The sequence below is a fragment of the Mycteria americana genome, chromosome 2 (genome assembly GCF_035582795.1).
Source record: "Mycteria americana isolate JAX WOST 10 ecotype Jacksonville Zoo and Gardens chromosome 2, USCA_MyAme_1.0, whole genome shotgun sequence".
NCBI lineage: Eukaryota > Metazoa > Chordata > Aves > Ciconiiformes > Ciconiidae > Mycteria > Mycteria americana.
Genome location: NC_134366.1, coordinates 118,567,291 through 118,582,803, shown reverse-complemented (window position 1 = coordinate 118,582,803; position 15,513 = coordinate 118,567,291). Strand labels below are relative to the sequence as shown.

The 15,513-nt window shown below is 38.4% G+C and overlaps 1 protein-coding gene across 9 annotated transcripts in view; it reads right to left on the bottom strand.

Moving 5' to 3' along the window:
* The window catches only part of PPP4R1 (protein phosphatase 4 regulatory subunit 1), a 68,611-nt gene that overhangs the window by 30,741 nt on the left and 22,357 nt on the right, over positions 1–15,513 (bottom strand). For 8 of the 9 annotated variants that reach the window (XM_075494366.1, XM_075494367.1, XM_075494362.1 and 5 more), the window contains 3 exons: positions 12,820–12,926; positions 1,554–1,696; positions 30–176 (listed from right to left, as the gene is read on the bottom strand). In XM_075494366.1, the coding sequence (XP_075350481.1) occupies positions 30–176; positions 1,554–1,696; positions 12,820–12,926 (397 nt within the window). The remainder of the gene's footprint in view (positions 1–29; positions 177–1,553; positions 1,697–12,819; positions 12,927–15,513) is intronic. The other variant, XM_075494370.1, reaches the window with a different exon arrangement.

Sequence of the window (15,513 nt, the reverse complement as noted above, 5' to 3'; positions counted from 1 at the left end):
CTGCGTGATTTGGTATTGCTGTTACTTACAGCCACGGCTTCTGTCTTCACATCGTCATTGCTGTCTGGAGCTGTCAGATCTATCAGAACGGGGCATACTTTGGTCTCCACGTCGTATCTCTCTATGAGTTCTTGCTCCAACAGAACTAACAATGCTGCCTGGCTTGTTTTTCTTACCTATCATAAAAAGACAAGAGCTTAACCAAGGAATTCAAAGACAGTTTTTTGTTTAAATATATGTTCTGTATTTTGGAAGTTGTACCTATGTACTGCCACATGCCTATACCAATTGCACTCAGCGAGAAGACAAGTGTTCCAAAACCACTTTTGCAAACACTTCATGTTTGAAACAAACTATGTTTGAACCCAAGAATACTTGCATATTGTAAACTAAGGCAATGCTATCATAGAAGTGTCCACCTACATACCTCCCAAAACACAGGACAGCAATGTCAAAAAAAGTAGTCACGGCAAAGCTTATGCAAGAAAAGCAGCACAACTAATTGGGAGTAACAAAATTGTAAGGAATGTGAATTTTATTAAAGAAATCCTCTTTTTCTGAGATTAACATGTTTGGTTGACAATGCATAACTGTGTTTATTTCTGAAGTATTTTAAATTCTGAGAGACAATTTTGCTTAGTCTCATCCAACAAAAAAAAGGCTGTACAAAAATAAAATAACCATTAATAATCCATTTCGTATGTGGCTAACTCCTGCCTCTCAAAAAGTAAGTTCATCAGAAGAGAAAAAAGCATTACATAAAACAAGATACTATATACTGCAATGCAGCAATTTTGAAAACACCTTCGAGATCTTTGTTTCAGAGCAAATCAGCCAAATGAACTATGAAGTATCACAGAGGTTAAGACAATGAACAGAATCGCTGATCTGCTAGCAAGAGAATATCAAGCAGAACTATGGCTGTTGTATTATACATGAATTAACAAACCAACCATTAAGAAAAATAGGTTTTGGTACTTATTTTTAATTACGGAAAATCTGGAAAGGGCAAGGAAAAAAGTGACAAGCTCAGAGGCCTAAAATACTTCAAATAACGTATCACCTAGGATTAGTCTAGTCTGAAGTGACGTGCAGAAGCCAAAGAAAGCTGTAGACAAGCTAACTCATATATGCAGAGAAACAAACCACACAAGTTCAATCCAAAAGCTTTATTGGACTGATATACAAATAACTGGTTATGAAGGTACATAATGGTGGTATAATTCAATTTTTTAACAAGGAGTCAGTTTTTCGTAACTACTGTTCCTTTTTGCCAGAATTTAAACTATGTAAGCTTAACAAAACAACTGTTTGATTTTGTCCATAAGAATACAATACCAGAGAAAAGGCCCCAAATCAGAACAGATCACGTTTGCTGAAAAAAGTGTTGGAAATTTTCTTTAATTAAAGTTCAGAGTGCCATGTATTTCCTGTCATTCAAAACCTTTTTACCCCGAAATATTACACTTGTATGACGCTACATTATTTACATTGAAAAACCTCACACCAGGTATATTCGACTAGCTAATAAACTATTTGTGAAAGACACTTACCTGGTTATTCTGGTCTGCGAGGTATCGTACCACAATAGGCAGTAAGTATTTGGAAAAAGCATATGGGATTGAAGGTCTGTTTTCTTGACAGAACATAGCAATATGAGGCACCTGTTCCATCAGTTCTGCCCGCACCGTTGGCTCTGTCAGGGTCAAAATAAAACCAAACAAGGCAAAATAAATGTTTACAAGTATACTACCAGATACTTGCCAGAATAAGCTTTTTACAGTCCTGTACATACAAACTATGTTCTCAAGTGTTCATGTCAGCATGTTAATGTCAAGCTTCATTTTGACAAGCACCATCTTTTTGCAAAACCAGGTACAGCTACACTCTGTACTGCTAAACTACTAAAAAGACGAGTCCCACATTGTCAGTAAAAAACCAAGAAGAGGTACAAGAGCAAGCCACCAAACATTATGAGTATCAGAACCTGTCTGGACTCCCTATGAGCATGACCTACTTCCAAGAAACCTGCTAAGCAGAAAGTCAACCCAACACCAGTACCACTGTGAAAAGAAATGAACTGAGGGGTGGTCCTGGCCACAGCCTCTCATGAGGGAAAGATCCCACTGAGCAGGACAACCAGCCACAACCACTCATGCTCTTTTTCATTCTTCGCTTTTTAAGGCTACTGATATTTTCATCAGATGGAAAAGGTCCTGCATCTTCCCAGTTGCTTCTGTTAAACCTTTCAGGTACATTTTTCAAAGTTGGTGACTATTTAAAAAAAAAATATTTAATTCACTTTTTAATTCAGAAAACAGTGCACTGCTTGAATGAATCCTAGTCCACACAGAACATGCACATCTATTTGGGGGATGAGAGGAGAAACAAGAAAAGAAATACAAATGTGGATTAAATTCCAACTATTAAAAACCAGCTTCAGTTTAAGAAGTGGGTCATTATCACATGCCTAATAGTCCGCTTGTCCACAGGAAAAAAGTATATAATTTCAGACCTAAGTACGAAGTATTTCTGTCCTTTCAGAATTTGCTGACATCTGTAGTTACTATTAGAGAACTGATTATCTATAAAAACACATAATGAAAACTCATCAATTACTCTCAAGTTACAGTAATTTGATTTACAATATTTTAAATAATAAGATGTATACTGTTCACAGGATACGCATGCATTACTAAATTTTTGAACTAATTGTTCAGATAAAACTTAATGGTATAACCAGAACCATCTTCCTTGGAATACTTGGAATTAACATGATACATTCAAAATACCACCTTTTGCTAGATAGAAGCATGTAACTTGCATTTGTATTTAACATGGCCAATGCATGCAGCACTTGGCTTTCTTGAACACTGGTTACAAGTGACAACTTAGGCCTGAATAAAACAAAAAAAAGATAAAGCAAGTACCATGCTGTGTGCAGTCTCTTCTTCACTGAGGACAATGAGAACAGAACAGATCATAGCACACAAAGTAATCAAATGCCTATGGGCTCCATTTCTTTGCCTATAGACTTACATTACTTTTCCTATAGAAAAACATACCAAAATCCTCTGTAAAGTTTATAAATAGCTGAGAAAGTTTCAAAATACAAAATTAAATCCCAGATAAATCAATACTGAATAGGTTTGCTGTTCACGACAACAAAGAAAAAGAGTCTTCCAGTCTGCCCTGTTTCTCTTCCCAAAACATTAACAGGAACACACAGGACAAAAGCCTTTTTATTTAAACTTCAGATGTTCTGAAACATATGCAGGTTGAATTCCATAAGCAATACACACATCCTGAAGTTTGTATTGAAGAAGTCAGATCCTGAAGAAGACTACTCAAACTATGTGTGAGTTTCAGCAGACTTGAATTAACGAAAATGAACGAACAGATAACAAAAGGCTAAATTCTAGTTTGGTGAACACTACATTTGTAGCACTAAACATGAGAGTTGACCAAAATAAGCACCTGTAAATAGGGCAAATGTAATAGTTGAGATCATTAATTCTGAAAGCCAAATTCTACAGATCATATTAATGCGAAGAAAGGAAATATTACTTCTTGCAGTTTTTCTAAAAAATGTAGTCAGAGAATAAAAAGTTACCATCCTCAGTCGAAGTTTCTAATTCCAGTCTAACTTTCTATTGGGAGCTTGCAGGACCTCCTACTATTAAAGTTGCCTCATACTGCCCATCATAGTAACTCATCTTTTGCTTCCTTATAAAAATTTGCCAGAGCAGTCCTTCGAACATGAGATAGCATAAGCTGCAATTCTTCATTAGGATGAGGTTTTCTCAGGAGAAAGGGGGGGGGGGGGGGGGAATGAACCGAAGTAGATCAGCTGTTTTCAAGACTAAAGTTGGCAAAACCATCTATTTTCTTCCTACATTTCTGGAAGAGGGGCTTGAAATGTGCCAGAGAAAGGAGTCTTTTTACATCTCAACATGTTTTTTTCCATCTGTGTGAAAACCTGCCCCAAAGGTGGCTGAGCTAAGAGGCCTTGAAAACACCCTCCATTTGCAACTGCCCAGTAGCTGACAGAGAGCACAGCAACTACAAATTGAAGAGTCCTTCCCTGCTGAGCACATTTAGAGATGGAGAAAGCCATCGTCATTGCAGACACACTGTACGCTTGAGACAGAGACAGCCAACATCATTGCAGACAGACTGTACACAGCCCCTCTCCCAAGACCAACTCTTTTGAGAAGGCTGCAGATGGGAAACAGCAGAATGAGGAACCACCAGGCTGGGTAAGTAGGGATGGAGGGCTGAGAGGTGAGTGACAAGGAGATAAAACTAGCGACTAAAGGGAAGGGAGACTGAAACTTGCTGGACAAGAAACTGGAACCAGGGCCCAATGCCAGCACTGGAGGGACTCGCTCCCACCTTTCCCGTAAGGCTGCTATTGCAAAACATGCCCGGGACATGATCTAAGGGTACAAGAGGCTTGTGTCACAACACTTATCACTAGGATTTCATTCTCACTTCTTAGGACCCCTGCCTCATTCCTTGCAGCAGACAGAAGATGACTGATGTGGGGAGGGCAGAGGGGAGGGGGAGGGAGTAAGAGAAATTTGGCTGAGGCTGCATGTTTGGCAGCAGTGCTTCTTAAATTGTTTCCAAATTTGCTTCAGGCAGTTCCCACCCTCCCAAACCAAAACTTGCTGCTGGCCTTTCCATTATGCCAATGCAACTGTTCGTGCAGCTAGACTACAAACTGTATCAAAGAACTGATCTGGCTGATGCAGCTTTTGCCCCACCACAGCCACATGATTAAACAGCAAGAACTGGCATTTAGATTGGTCTCCCTGTGCAATCACACGTTCCCCTCAAGTAGGGGAACTATCTGATGATGGAAGCAAGCAAGTGATGGTAAGAGGGCGCAGGAACTGCTTACTGTGATATTACCACCAAAACAGAGTGAAAGAAGTAAAATGCCGAGAAATCTTATTCATTCCTTTGCCTAGCCTGAAGCTGCGCAAAACGCTCAAGCCAAACTCTTCAGTGTTCAAGAGTAATTGCACACTATTCATTTGATTGCAGTCCGAACTCTGTGTCTTCACTGCTGAAGAAATACCACCACTGCAATCAAAGCCAACAAGAGCTCTGTATTAAGAATATCAAGAGCTATGTATAAAGCTTCAGACGCTAGGCACTCAAAATGGGCAGACTCTTGATTTTGATACCTCTACAGTTTGCCCACCCACTGGTAAAGTAACAGCAACACTGCCTTTCCCCAAATTGACTAGGTTTGCTGTGAAATTGAATTCATAAATTTCTTAATGAAGTACTCCAGTCAGAGAGCAGTGAGTATCAAAAACATAAGATCCTTTTTTCTTCAGAACAGGGTTCATCTATTATGCAGCACTTAAGACTGGTGGCCACACCGCCTGACAATATTGAAGAGCTGCTCATGTAAAGTGAGCCCCCTTCTTCCTCAGCTACTAAGTAAGCTCTGGCTTTGTGAGGATCACAGACAGATCAGATGATGCTATTAAAGATTTGAAAAATTCATGCCCGTGAATGAATTAGAACTGTAAAGTCACCTTAGTTCTTACATTCCCTAACTTTTAAGTACATGGCTCTGCAATCTTAGTAAGGTCAGTTCAAACCAACAAACAAACCAGCTCTATGTATGTAACTGGCTGTGTAACGCAACACCATAATTCACTATCAAAAAGGCATTTGTGCTGTTCTGGGGAATTACTGCTGCTATGCAGGAACCTGAACCTTAAGCTTACCAATTTAGATAAGAGCTCAATTCCTCCAAATGCTGAAGCATATGTTCCAGCCTAATCTTGCAGTCTGATGGGGTTACAGTAGAGAGGTTTTTTGCATTATGTTTCCCAAAGACCCGAGCAACAATGCCAAAAATTTCCACTAAAGATACAGCACTTTCTCACTCACTTCATCCATTCCTCGGCTTTGTCTTTAGCTTAGACAGGTGGCAGCTCCAAATACAGATTCCAGCAGGCTTCAATACATGACAATGTCTGCCGTTTCAGTTTAAACTCTTCTGTTGTTTATAACCAAATTTATGGTTTGGTCATCAAGACAGTGAACAGAGCATGGCAGTATCAGTTAAAATTATTACACGCAACTTCTTCAAGCATAAGCTCATCCAGCTGGGGAATACATCTGTATTATCTATTTTTTTGCACTGTACAACACAGTCAGGACCAGGCTTTCACACAGTATAAACAAAATCTGGGTGGGGAATTTTGCTTCACATCAAGACTGAAAGTTTCTATTTTAGGCACTCTGGAAAAATGACTGTGTACAATTAGGTTCTCCATAACATTTGCTTGGAACAGTATTTTTCCGTTTGGCAGAGGAAGTATTTTTAAATGCTGCTCTTTTTAAACGATCTCCTGAAGGTACAAGTCTATGCCTTAAAGTAGCAGGGTACTAGAAAAAAAGCTGCAACTTGTCAAAACAAATAAATTTGAAAAGAAGTAGTAATATAAAAAAATTAGATCTCAGAAACAAACTCATACTTGTTTTTCTCATTCATTAGCACTTTACTTCATTCTATTAGGTCTTGTGTATTTTCTAGATGAAGAATTATACTGAATTGAGTTTTAGAAATCAAGCAAAACTAAAAGAATGACAGAAGAAAGTGAAAATAGACTTCAATTTCTTCTGTTTGTGAAATAACTTTGAAAAGTTGCCAGAATAAAAAATGACACAGTTCTACCTCTCTCGATTTCTACACCACATAAAACCAGCAATATATTCCAACCAACATCTCCAGAACCTGCGCAGACTTTGATCTGCACACACCAACCTTCAGTTTTAGCTATTTCACAAATTACCATTTAAATCAACATCCCAAACTGACTCCAAAATTGTAGAAGTAATTAACTGTTCCTTCCCCACCCATGGAAAAAAAAAAAAAAAAAATTTACATTTCCCCTAGAATTTGACACCATCTCTCATGTAAGCAAAGTGCCAACATACTCATGTAGCTACTCCTAGGACATACATTTAGCTTTCCTATATAAATGCGTGATGTTTATTTCACCCCTGCTGAGGCTTCAGTTCACTCTGTATTCCACTTCAGCTATGAGGAAGTAAAGCGCCACAGTTAGCTGTATACTGGAAATTAAAAGGGGATTATTACAGAGCTGCACAGTATAATACCAACTAATTGCTCCAGAACAGTTATTTGTAAATGAAGTAATTATTCCAGAGCCAGCTCACAACTGGATTTATTTCACAATAGGTTATTCTGCAACAACATACAGTATTTAGAAGAAATTCTGCAGAGCTTTCATTATCCCAAAATGACCATTCTGGAATACGAGCAGCAGCCAATTTCCCCTACATTTGTGAGGGGCTGTAAGGTTTTTGTGTTCTAAAAGTGTATATGAAGAACAACTACTGGTGACTGTAACACTGCTTTAACTGACGATTTTGATTAATGTTTTAAGTACATCTGAATATTAATAATGATACTTGTTCTTATTAAGGGTTGCGAGTAAGAAGTAAAGGTTTAAGTGCATAGCTTTGCATTTACACTTTCATTTTTTAAAAAAAATATTCTGGTGAAAAGCAAATGAAAATACTGATTTATACTTGCTAGAGAGAAACAAGCAGCGCAGAAAACACCTTCATGCCCCTCCCGCTGTGTAGATCCCCATTTCTGTATTCAGCCTGAATATAAGGTCCACAGCATACTAAGATGCCAATCTGCCAACAGCATGGCAATAGTATTGGATTTGTATACATGTCTATTCTCAAACTGAACGTCATTTGCATGATCAAAGACAAAGTTTAAATAAATTCTACAGTTTATCAACTCAAACTTTATCTATCCCCTTCTTTCCCAAATATAACTTTCCCTTCCCCTCTTTCTTTCCTTCTAGTGTTATCTATATTTTCCCTTTTGATTTCTCTCATTTTCTGTTTCATCTGTCCCTCCGAATTTCCTACCTTTTTTGAAGGCAAAAGAAAACCTAGAGAAGTGAAAATACACTGTAACCAGAGCCTGTCCCTTTTAACTTAGGAGTCCATCAGAAAGACTGATGTGTCTGACCTGTGCTGCTGTGTGCTGCTTCAGTAGTCAGGTTCTTTTCTTTTACTAACCAGAAATGGTCTTCATTACTGACTGGCAGAGCAAGGAGTGAAATACAGACTAATGAGAGAGGGTAAAGTCACCATTAGTCATCCATCAGATGTATGGAGAGACAAAAGAAGATCACATCAAGCAAAGGAAAAAATTCTTAGTGTAGCAGGAGATAGGAGAAAAGGTATGGAAAATCCAGAAACATGAAGATGACGGAGGGGAGAAAAAAAACAGGTGGAGCTATTGACATCTGGGAAAGGCAAATATTAGCATTCCCATTACTATTGCTTACATATGAATATTTTGTTAAATGAATGCTGTAATATGTGCTATTCAACAGGTACTGTTGGCATCTCTCACTATACCAACAGCAGTAATTGAAATGGTCTTACTAACATAGGTTAAGCACACTATTAAGTAATTAAGGTTGAGAGGCCATCCACATTAAGCCCGATTATACAGCTTCAAAACTTAATGACCAATTAGTCTAATAATTGTTTTTTAAAATCAGTTTGTTTTGCAAACTGCATTCACAACTGATTCTATGCAGTAAAGAGACTACTTTTCATTCAGGACAAAAAAAAAATTCTAGTTGGTTATATTCAAGCAAATAAGCATTAGTCCTCCAGGAATTCCCTTCCTTTTCCCCATCATTTGTTTAGAAAAATACCTATATGCATCTATTTCACAGTACACTAAAATACCACATATATTTTAGAAATGAAGATACACACTCTCCCTCTAAAAGAACCCTCAGAAAATAAGACTTAAAGCTTCTAGCACCCAGTTTTGTAAGCACACTGAGCAAAATGCCAATAATGCAATAATTCTGGCTGAGGCTAACTTTCGAAGCCAGTTAATTGAACTTGTGTGCACAGTGACGAAGCCTTATATCAGATAAGCCATTCACAAGCTGGTACAAAAAAAAAAGTTTGAATAATACTAATTTACTCAAGTGAAAAAGACAGACATAAGGGCCTTGTTCAAGCTCACGTAAGTCTGTGGCTAGTCTACATTTCAGAATGAAGAAGGCCCAGCTGTTTTAACACAAAGATAAGCTCTTTATCACTAACAAGGGTTTACAGGGGATAAATTAACACTTGCCAAGCACTGAGCTTCTATGCCAACCTTCTTCTTGTCTTCTATAAGTTCAAAGACCATAAAAACATGTAAGTGGGGGAAACTCATTACCAAAGACAGTAGGGAAGTCCAGAGTTCGGAAGGACTGAAAAAATATCCAAACCCCACAGCAAAATCAGAGACGTAGCACTAACACCCAACCACAGCAATGAAGACAAACACTGAAGAAAAGAAGCCTTCTGAACAACTGAGATTTGGAGAAAATTTTCTTTGACAAGTAAAGGGGACGGAGGCAGCAGATTATTCCCCAACTGCCACTGATGGATTTCCTCCACTGGAACAGCTATTCTGTGCTGCCATTTACATACAGCAGGACATGATACCAGGGCACAGCAATTCCTGTGTTCCGTCAGCACTGGGAGCAGCTCATTTCCAATATCACCTGAAGTGGGTATTTTTCCCCAGTAGAAACAGACTAACCTGAAACTAATTCATTAGAAAGACTCCAAACTGCCCTGCCAGGAGAAGACCCACTTTGTATCATTTGTATGTGCAGTTACACAACAGTAGTCAGAACTCTCCTTCACAAAATACATTTCACTACAACTCGCTGTCTGTCTACCTGCAACCCACACACTGGCTGTTGACAGATGTTAAAACATCACTTAGCATTCTTTAGCAATACTTAATTCTTCCCTCACCAAAGAAACTTTCATAAATTAGTGATATTAATAAGACATTACTCAAAGAGTACAAATGAGTTCCCACTAACAGCTATTTCTTTGAGAATTTTTTGTCAACAGTTTTTTAAAAATAGTTTTAGAGCTGATACTTGCCTTTGCCACGATGCCTCAAAAAATTTGTGTCATGGCTAGCCAATTGGTATGTCAAGATCTGTGTCATACCAAACCAGTGTCATGATTTTTTGTGCCTTCCATCCTACAACCATATATTTGGACCCAGATCTTTTTCAAGTAAAGATTAATTTTTATTTCACATTAATGCAGTGTTTAGCATAACAGAGATGACATTTAGCTTCTTAAAGTGGTATCACAGTACATGAAGAATAAAAATATTTGTTTTGAAAGTGTCTTGTTCTCAAACACAGAAATGGCCGTCTCATTGTAGCCCCAGCTTATTAAAAAAAGAGGCAAAAACACCCCAAACAAACAAAAAAACCCCAAAACAAAACAAACCCAAAAAAACCCTAAACATGTTTCTTTTTCAAGCAAAGACCATGTCTTAAAAACGTCAGTCCACCTACAGGACTTCTGAAGTTGCCAGGTATTAACGGGACAGAGGACTGCTTAGGCAACGTTAGGACAGTTGGTATTTCTAGTTCACTGCTATACCCGTATTTTAGATAACAGTAGCAGCAGCACAGAGAGAGCATGGATACTTTGTACCCCAGGTACATTCTTCAATTCAAACCTTATTATACGAACTACTGCCAAAAAAAGAAGAGTACCTCGCTTTCTGTGACTTGATTTGACAAGGGAAGACAAATACCTCCAAATGTTAAAAAACAGGCAAAAGACTAATGAGTATCACCTATTAGAAATGAGAAGACCTGTACATAGTTTAGTCTGACTTCGAACAGTTTGGTTTTATTTTTATTTATGCATTTAAACATGAAGGCTTGACGCCAGGATGGCTTTAGCCATACAGATATCTGGCTCTAACCAAGCAAGTCAAAACGCACAGATACTTTTATAATGTCGTCTTATTCCAAATTCAGGGGTTTTTTTGTTTTACAAAACAAGTTGTAAAAAATACTGTAAATGGAAAAAAAGCATCAGATAAGAGAAAAATTAAAAACAAGTTTAAGTAATAGCAACCTTAACCAAAAAAAAAAAAAGCCCAAAACAAAAAACGAACAAAAAACACTGTGCTGCAGTTTGAATAATAGTCAAGCACATATATTAAGATGATACAAAGCAGATCTAGTTCCCTAATGAATTTTCACATGGTTTAAGACACAAGAATATTCTAATAACCTGTCTTACAGAAACAGGCTAAGTCCAATACTGCAACTGCTTGAGGCACAAAAATCACAGTTAAGTTTGCAGAAATTTAATTTGTGGGGCAGCTGCAGAATCCAGTGCTACTAGTTTGGCAGATCGGAGACAACTTGTACAACGCAGGAAAAGCCTGAAATGCTGCTTCTACCGACGCTGAGAAAGTATCAACCCTGACTAAAAATGTACTCCACCCTTGTTAAAGGAAACAAATTGATTTAGAGCTCAACTCTTGCTTTCCATTACACTTCTACCTAAACAAACTTCAATTTGAGACACTTAGTTGGTCACCAATGAAAAGCCTAAGGCTACAAAGTTGCTGCACAAGGCCATATTCCCCCGGACATATCTGTCCTATTTTCCAAACTTGAAATGAAGCTTCAGAAAGTTTCTAATGCTCAAAACTGTTAACATAATCACACAAACAAGCACTGTATATACAAATTTCAGAAGCAGAGCTTTGCTAGGAAAGCATGCTAGAAACAGTAGCATGCCACTGTTCTCAATTAAAGACACATTTAATCTTAAATGAATAGTGACTTTTTTTTCCTCTTAAAGAATCCTCAGAGAGGTACTCAATACAATTACATAATGCTTACAACAGGTTATTTTTCCTGGCTAAACAAGGACATTCCCCCAGAAAAATAAAAACGTGCATTTTAAATGAAGACAGTAATGACAGAATAACAGAAATGAGCAGAACACCTTTTTACCCTTGGAAAGCATTATGCTCTGCAATTCTGGAAGAAGGGAGAAAAACTAACAGTCATTAAACAGAAGAAACATTTTCTTCTCATACAAGATTTAATACAAGTTTCTCTCCATACAATCCTACAGTGACAAAAGAATGAACTTCAGATCTTCTCTGATGTTTTGCCGCTAAAGCCTTCTTCCTTCTGGTGCTTCCACTGTATCAGCTATGTTGAAATCAAGCCCTTAATTCTTTTCAGAGCATCTTCAACCTGGAATTTTGTTGCAGCTCTGTCCACACCATTTTTCCCTTCATCCACTCCCCCACTACTTTTTAAGCACCCCTTTTATTTCACATTTGTTTTTCATTATTCTCATGCTTTTGCCTTTTATTCCAAACACTCAGTAGTCCCAATACATTCACGAGCAAAAGCCCCTTTATATCTACAGAGCCCTCCTACTCACTACTTTTATCTGCATCTTGCTTACCAATTCTTGCTGCCTCTCTTATCTTCATAACTGGGTGCCCAAAAAGGGACCAAGGGAACAACTTCAGCATTTAAATTCTATCAAAACTAATGGGCGTTTTGCACAGATGTTTTGCAAGATTCTTTTCAAGGCAAGAAATTAACCTTTATCTACAAATCTAAAATAATCATGTAGATCTGCTGAGTAGCTGAAGTAGATAATAAAAGTTATTTAAAAATGTACTGATGGAAAGTGGTAATCCTACATTTTGAAGGGGCTTAATTCTGTTGAGGAAAATAGTAAGGAAAAAAGTCATCTTTAGGAGGATGATTTAGCAAAATGAAATTTTACAGTATCTTACTGCATTTGCAGAAGCCTAGTTTGAATATTGAAGACGAGAAAGAACATACTTGTCCTGTGCTGAACACAGGTTCAGCAATTCTGACTTTCCCTCATTAACCCAGTAAAATGTTTAATGCTACCTACCTGAATCATCAGCTAATCTGCTGATTCTCTCCAACACAGCAATACAATCTCTCTCATCATCACTGACTTCCTTCAAAGTGTCCAGCAAACTTCGAGCCACCATTTGCCTAGTTTACAAGAAAGATTAAAAATTAGCATTATTTGTGTCCAGAAATACAGCCAAATCAAAAAGTTGTGCAATCATACAAGTTTCTTAAACCAAACAGTAAAATTTTACATAGATTCACTTTTAACTCAGTAAATTTAGTTAGTCCTGCTTCGGAAATTTTTAATTCTGATACCTGGCATAATCCTAAAGAACTGTTAACTTTAAATGTAACATTAAAAGTATCCCTTTGGTTTACAAGGGTAACGGAAACCAGCCACAAAGATAAAAAATAGTAATCATCTGACAAGCAGGCAAACAGGAGCTGAATGTTAGGAAGTCAGTGTCAGCCTTCCATCCTCACGTCCGAATTCCCTAACTTGTTCCATACAAAGCAAGACAACACCACTGTTGTCAGGACAGTTTTAAACAGAATTATGAACTTATTTCACAAACAAAAGCATTAACACTCAAGCTGAAGATTTCCATACCAATCGTGATGTTAGAAGCTAAACTTCATTCAAATGCTATATAGAGCAATGGGTATATACTGTGAAAATAAAATGTGCCAGCCCACGTGCCTGGGACATACATTAAACAAAGTAGAAAATGAAACATTAAGAAAATATGAAACAAGTCAGAATCAACTCGCTTACTACTTCTAGTGCACGAGAAATTTTTCTAAGGATTAACTTGTCAGTGACAAGATACAGTCAAATTTGGGTTTTTGTCCTCTAAGGTGCTGTTGCAGCCTACGTTACAAAGGCATACCTATCAGTTACCTAGCAAGCCCTAAGCATTAAGTTTTGAAACAATGCATCTGGCAAAGAGTGGCAATCAACCTTTCTCCTCAACAACAGCCTGCAATGGCATAACTTCCCCCCCCTTTTGGACAACATGGGTTGAACATCAGCTCAGAGAACTAGCAGGATTATCCCAACAGTGGAACAGGCCAAGGAACAGTGTCCAACACGATGCTAGGTCTTGTACTGCCCCGGAGCAATTTATCAAAAAGCTGAAGCAGCAAGGGTCAAGTGCCAGGTATTTCCAGAACTGATGGACAGAAACACTGTTAGGCTGTAGCCTAGATATAAGCACTGTTGACAAACAGCAGTGCTGTAGACAAGAGCAGAAGCATAGATAAAACTTGATCATGTTCACTACAAATGGTGAACGTGAGCAATGGTCACAAACTGGTAAGAAACAGATGGTTACATTCCTAGTGTATGGGGGAAGCTTGACAATCTTACAATTCCATGCAATCGGAGAAATGCAGTAGGTTTTCCTGAATTCCCAAAGCTAAGCAGACATTTCCATTTTCTCAAACTGAAAAATCAATCATTTAAACGTTTCACATTGGCCATTTGCAAAACTATCTTAAACTAAACTGTTTTGACATACAGATTAACAAAATCCTCTGAAAAACAAACTGAAAAAAAACCTGTTTGCCTTTAACAAATTTCCTCTCCCTCACTCTTTTCAACTTGGTAGAAGTGCAGCATCTCTCAGCAGAGATCTTGATATGCAGTTGGAAGTTCAGCTATCAAAATCCTAACAGAAGGAAACAGACTATGTGACACACTAACCTAGAAGCAGAGTTGACTTGGTCTTTTAAAGGGCTGGACACCTCTGAAAAGAGGAACAGATGAACCGTATTTCATAAACCAGCCTGCCTGGATGCATGTCTCCTCTACATATTAAACATAACCTTGGAAAGAGAGAGACAAGTCAACTGATCCACTGTGTTGGTCTCAGCAAGTTAGGCACCACAATAAACAGCACTACATCCCATCTGGCTCCTAGGGACTATGGAATGGCCCCATAATATGCTGGGAGTTTTGAGAAGACTTTCATCTCCTCACAGAGCTTTGTTAGCAGTATCCTGAACAGTGGTGGCTGGATCCCACAGTAAGAATTTGCTAGTTCCTGTGAGTTGGACAGATGGCTATGCAGAAGTAGCCACCCTCTAGGCTGAAGGCCACAAACCTTCTGGTCAAGAGGAGAAGAAGAAAAACAAATCCTAAGCTGAAGTAGGTATGACATTTATTAAACCCACTCAAAGCTAAGAAGGGACATTCAACTTCTTCCCTGGACTAAAGGTAGAAGATGGCGCCCACCTGCATTCAGGTGGTGTTTCTCTCTTTGGCTTGCAAAGGAATCAATGAATCTACTTTTACACATAGCAGATTCTAGTAAAAAGCATTACAACAAAAGGCAACAGGGCAAACTAAGCTCACTTTAGAAAACCTAACTGGGTAGGCAGCCAGTAATGACAGGGTAATCTTTTAACTCCATCCATCCAGTGTTCTGGGAGATGATGTCCACTCACGCCCTCCAAAATTACAGACTCTTACCTAGTTCTGCCACTATCCCCAACAATCTGCCAAAATTATTCTTGTGCCTCCAAGGCACAAACATAGGACACAGAGCTAAACCTACCTCACATTTGCCACAGGCTGAGAGCTAGCATGTAGGCAACTAATGTGGAATGAGCCCTGCACACTCACACTTTAGCATGCCCCACTTACTGGAGAGTAGAGAGTAAGCAAGGGTCCCTGGTGCCCTGTTTAGCAGTCTGATCTTCCTTCTCATGCAAGCATTGGCGGCCG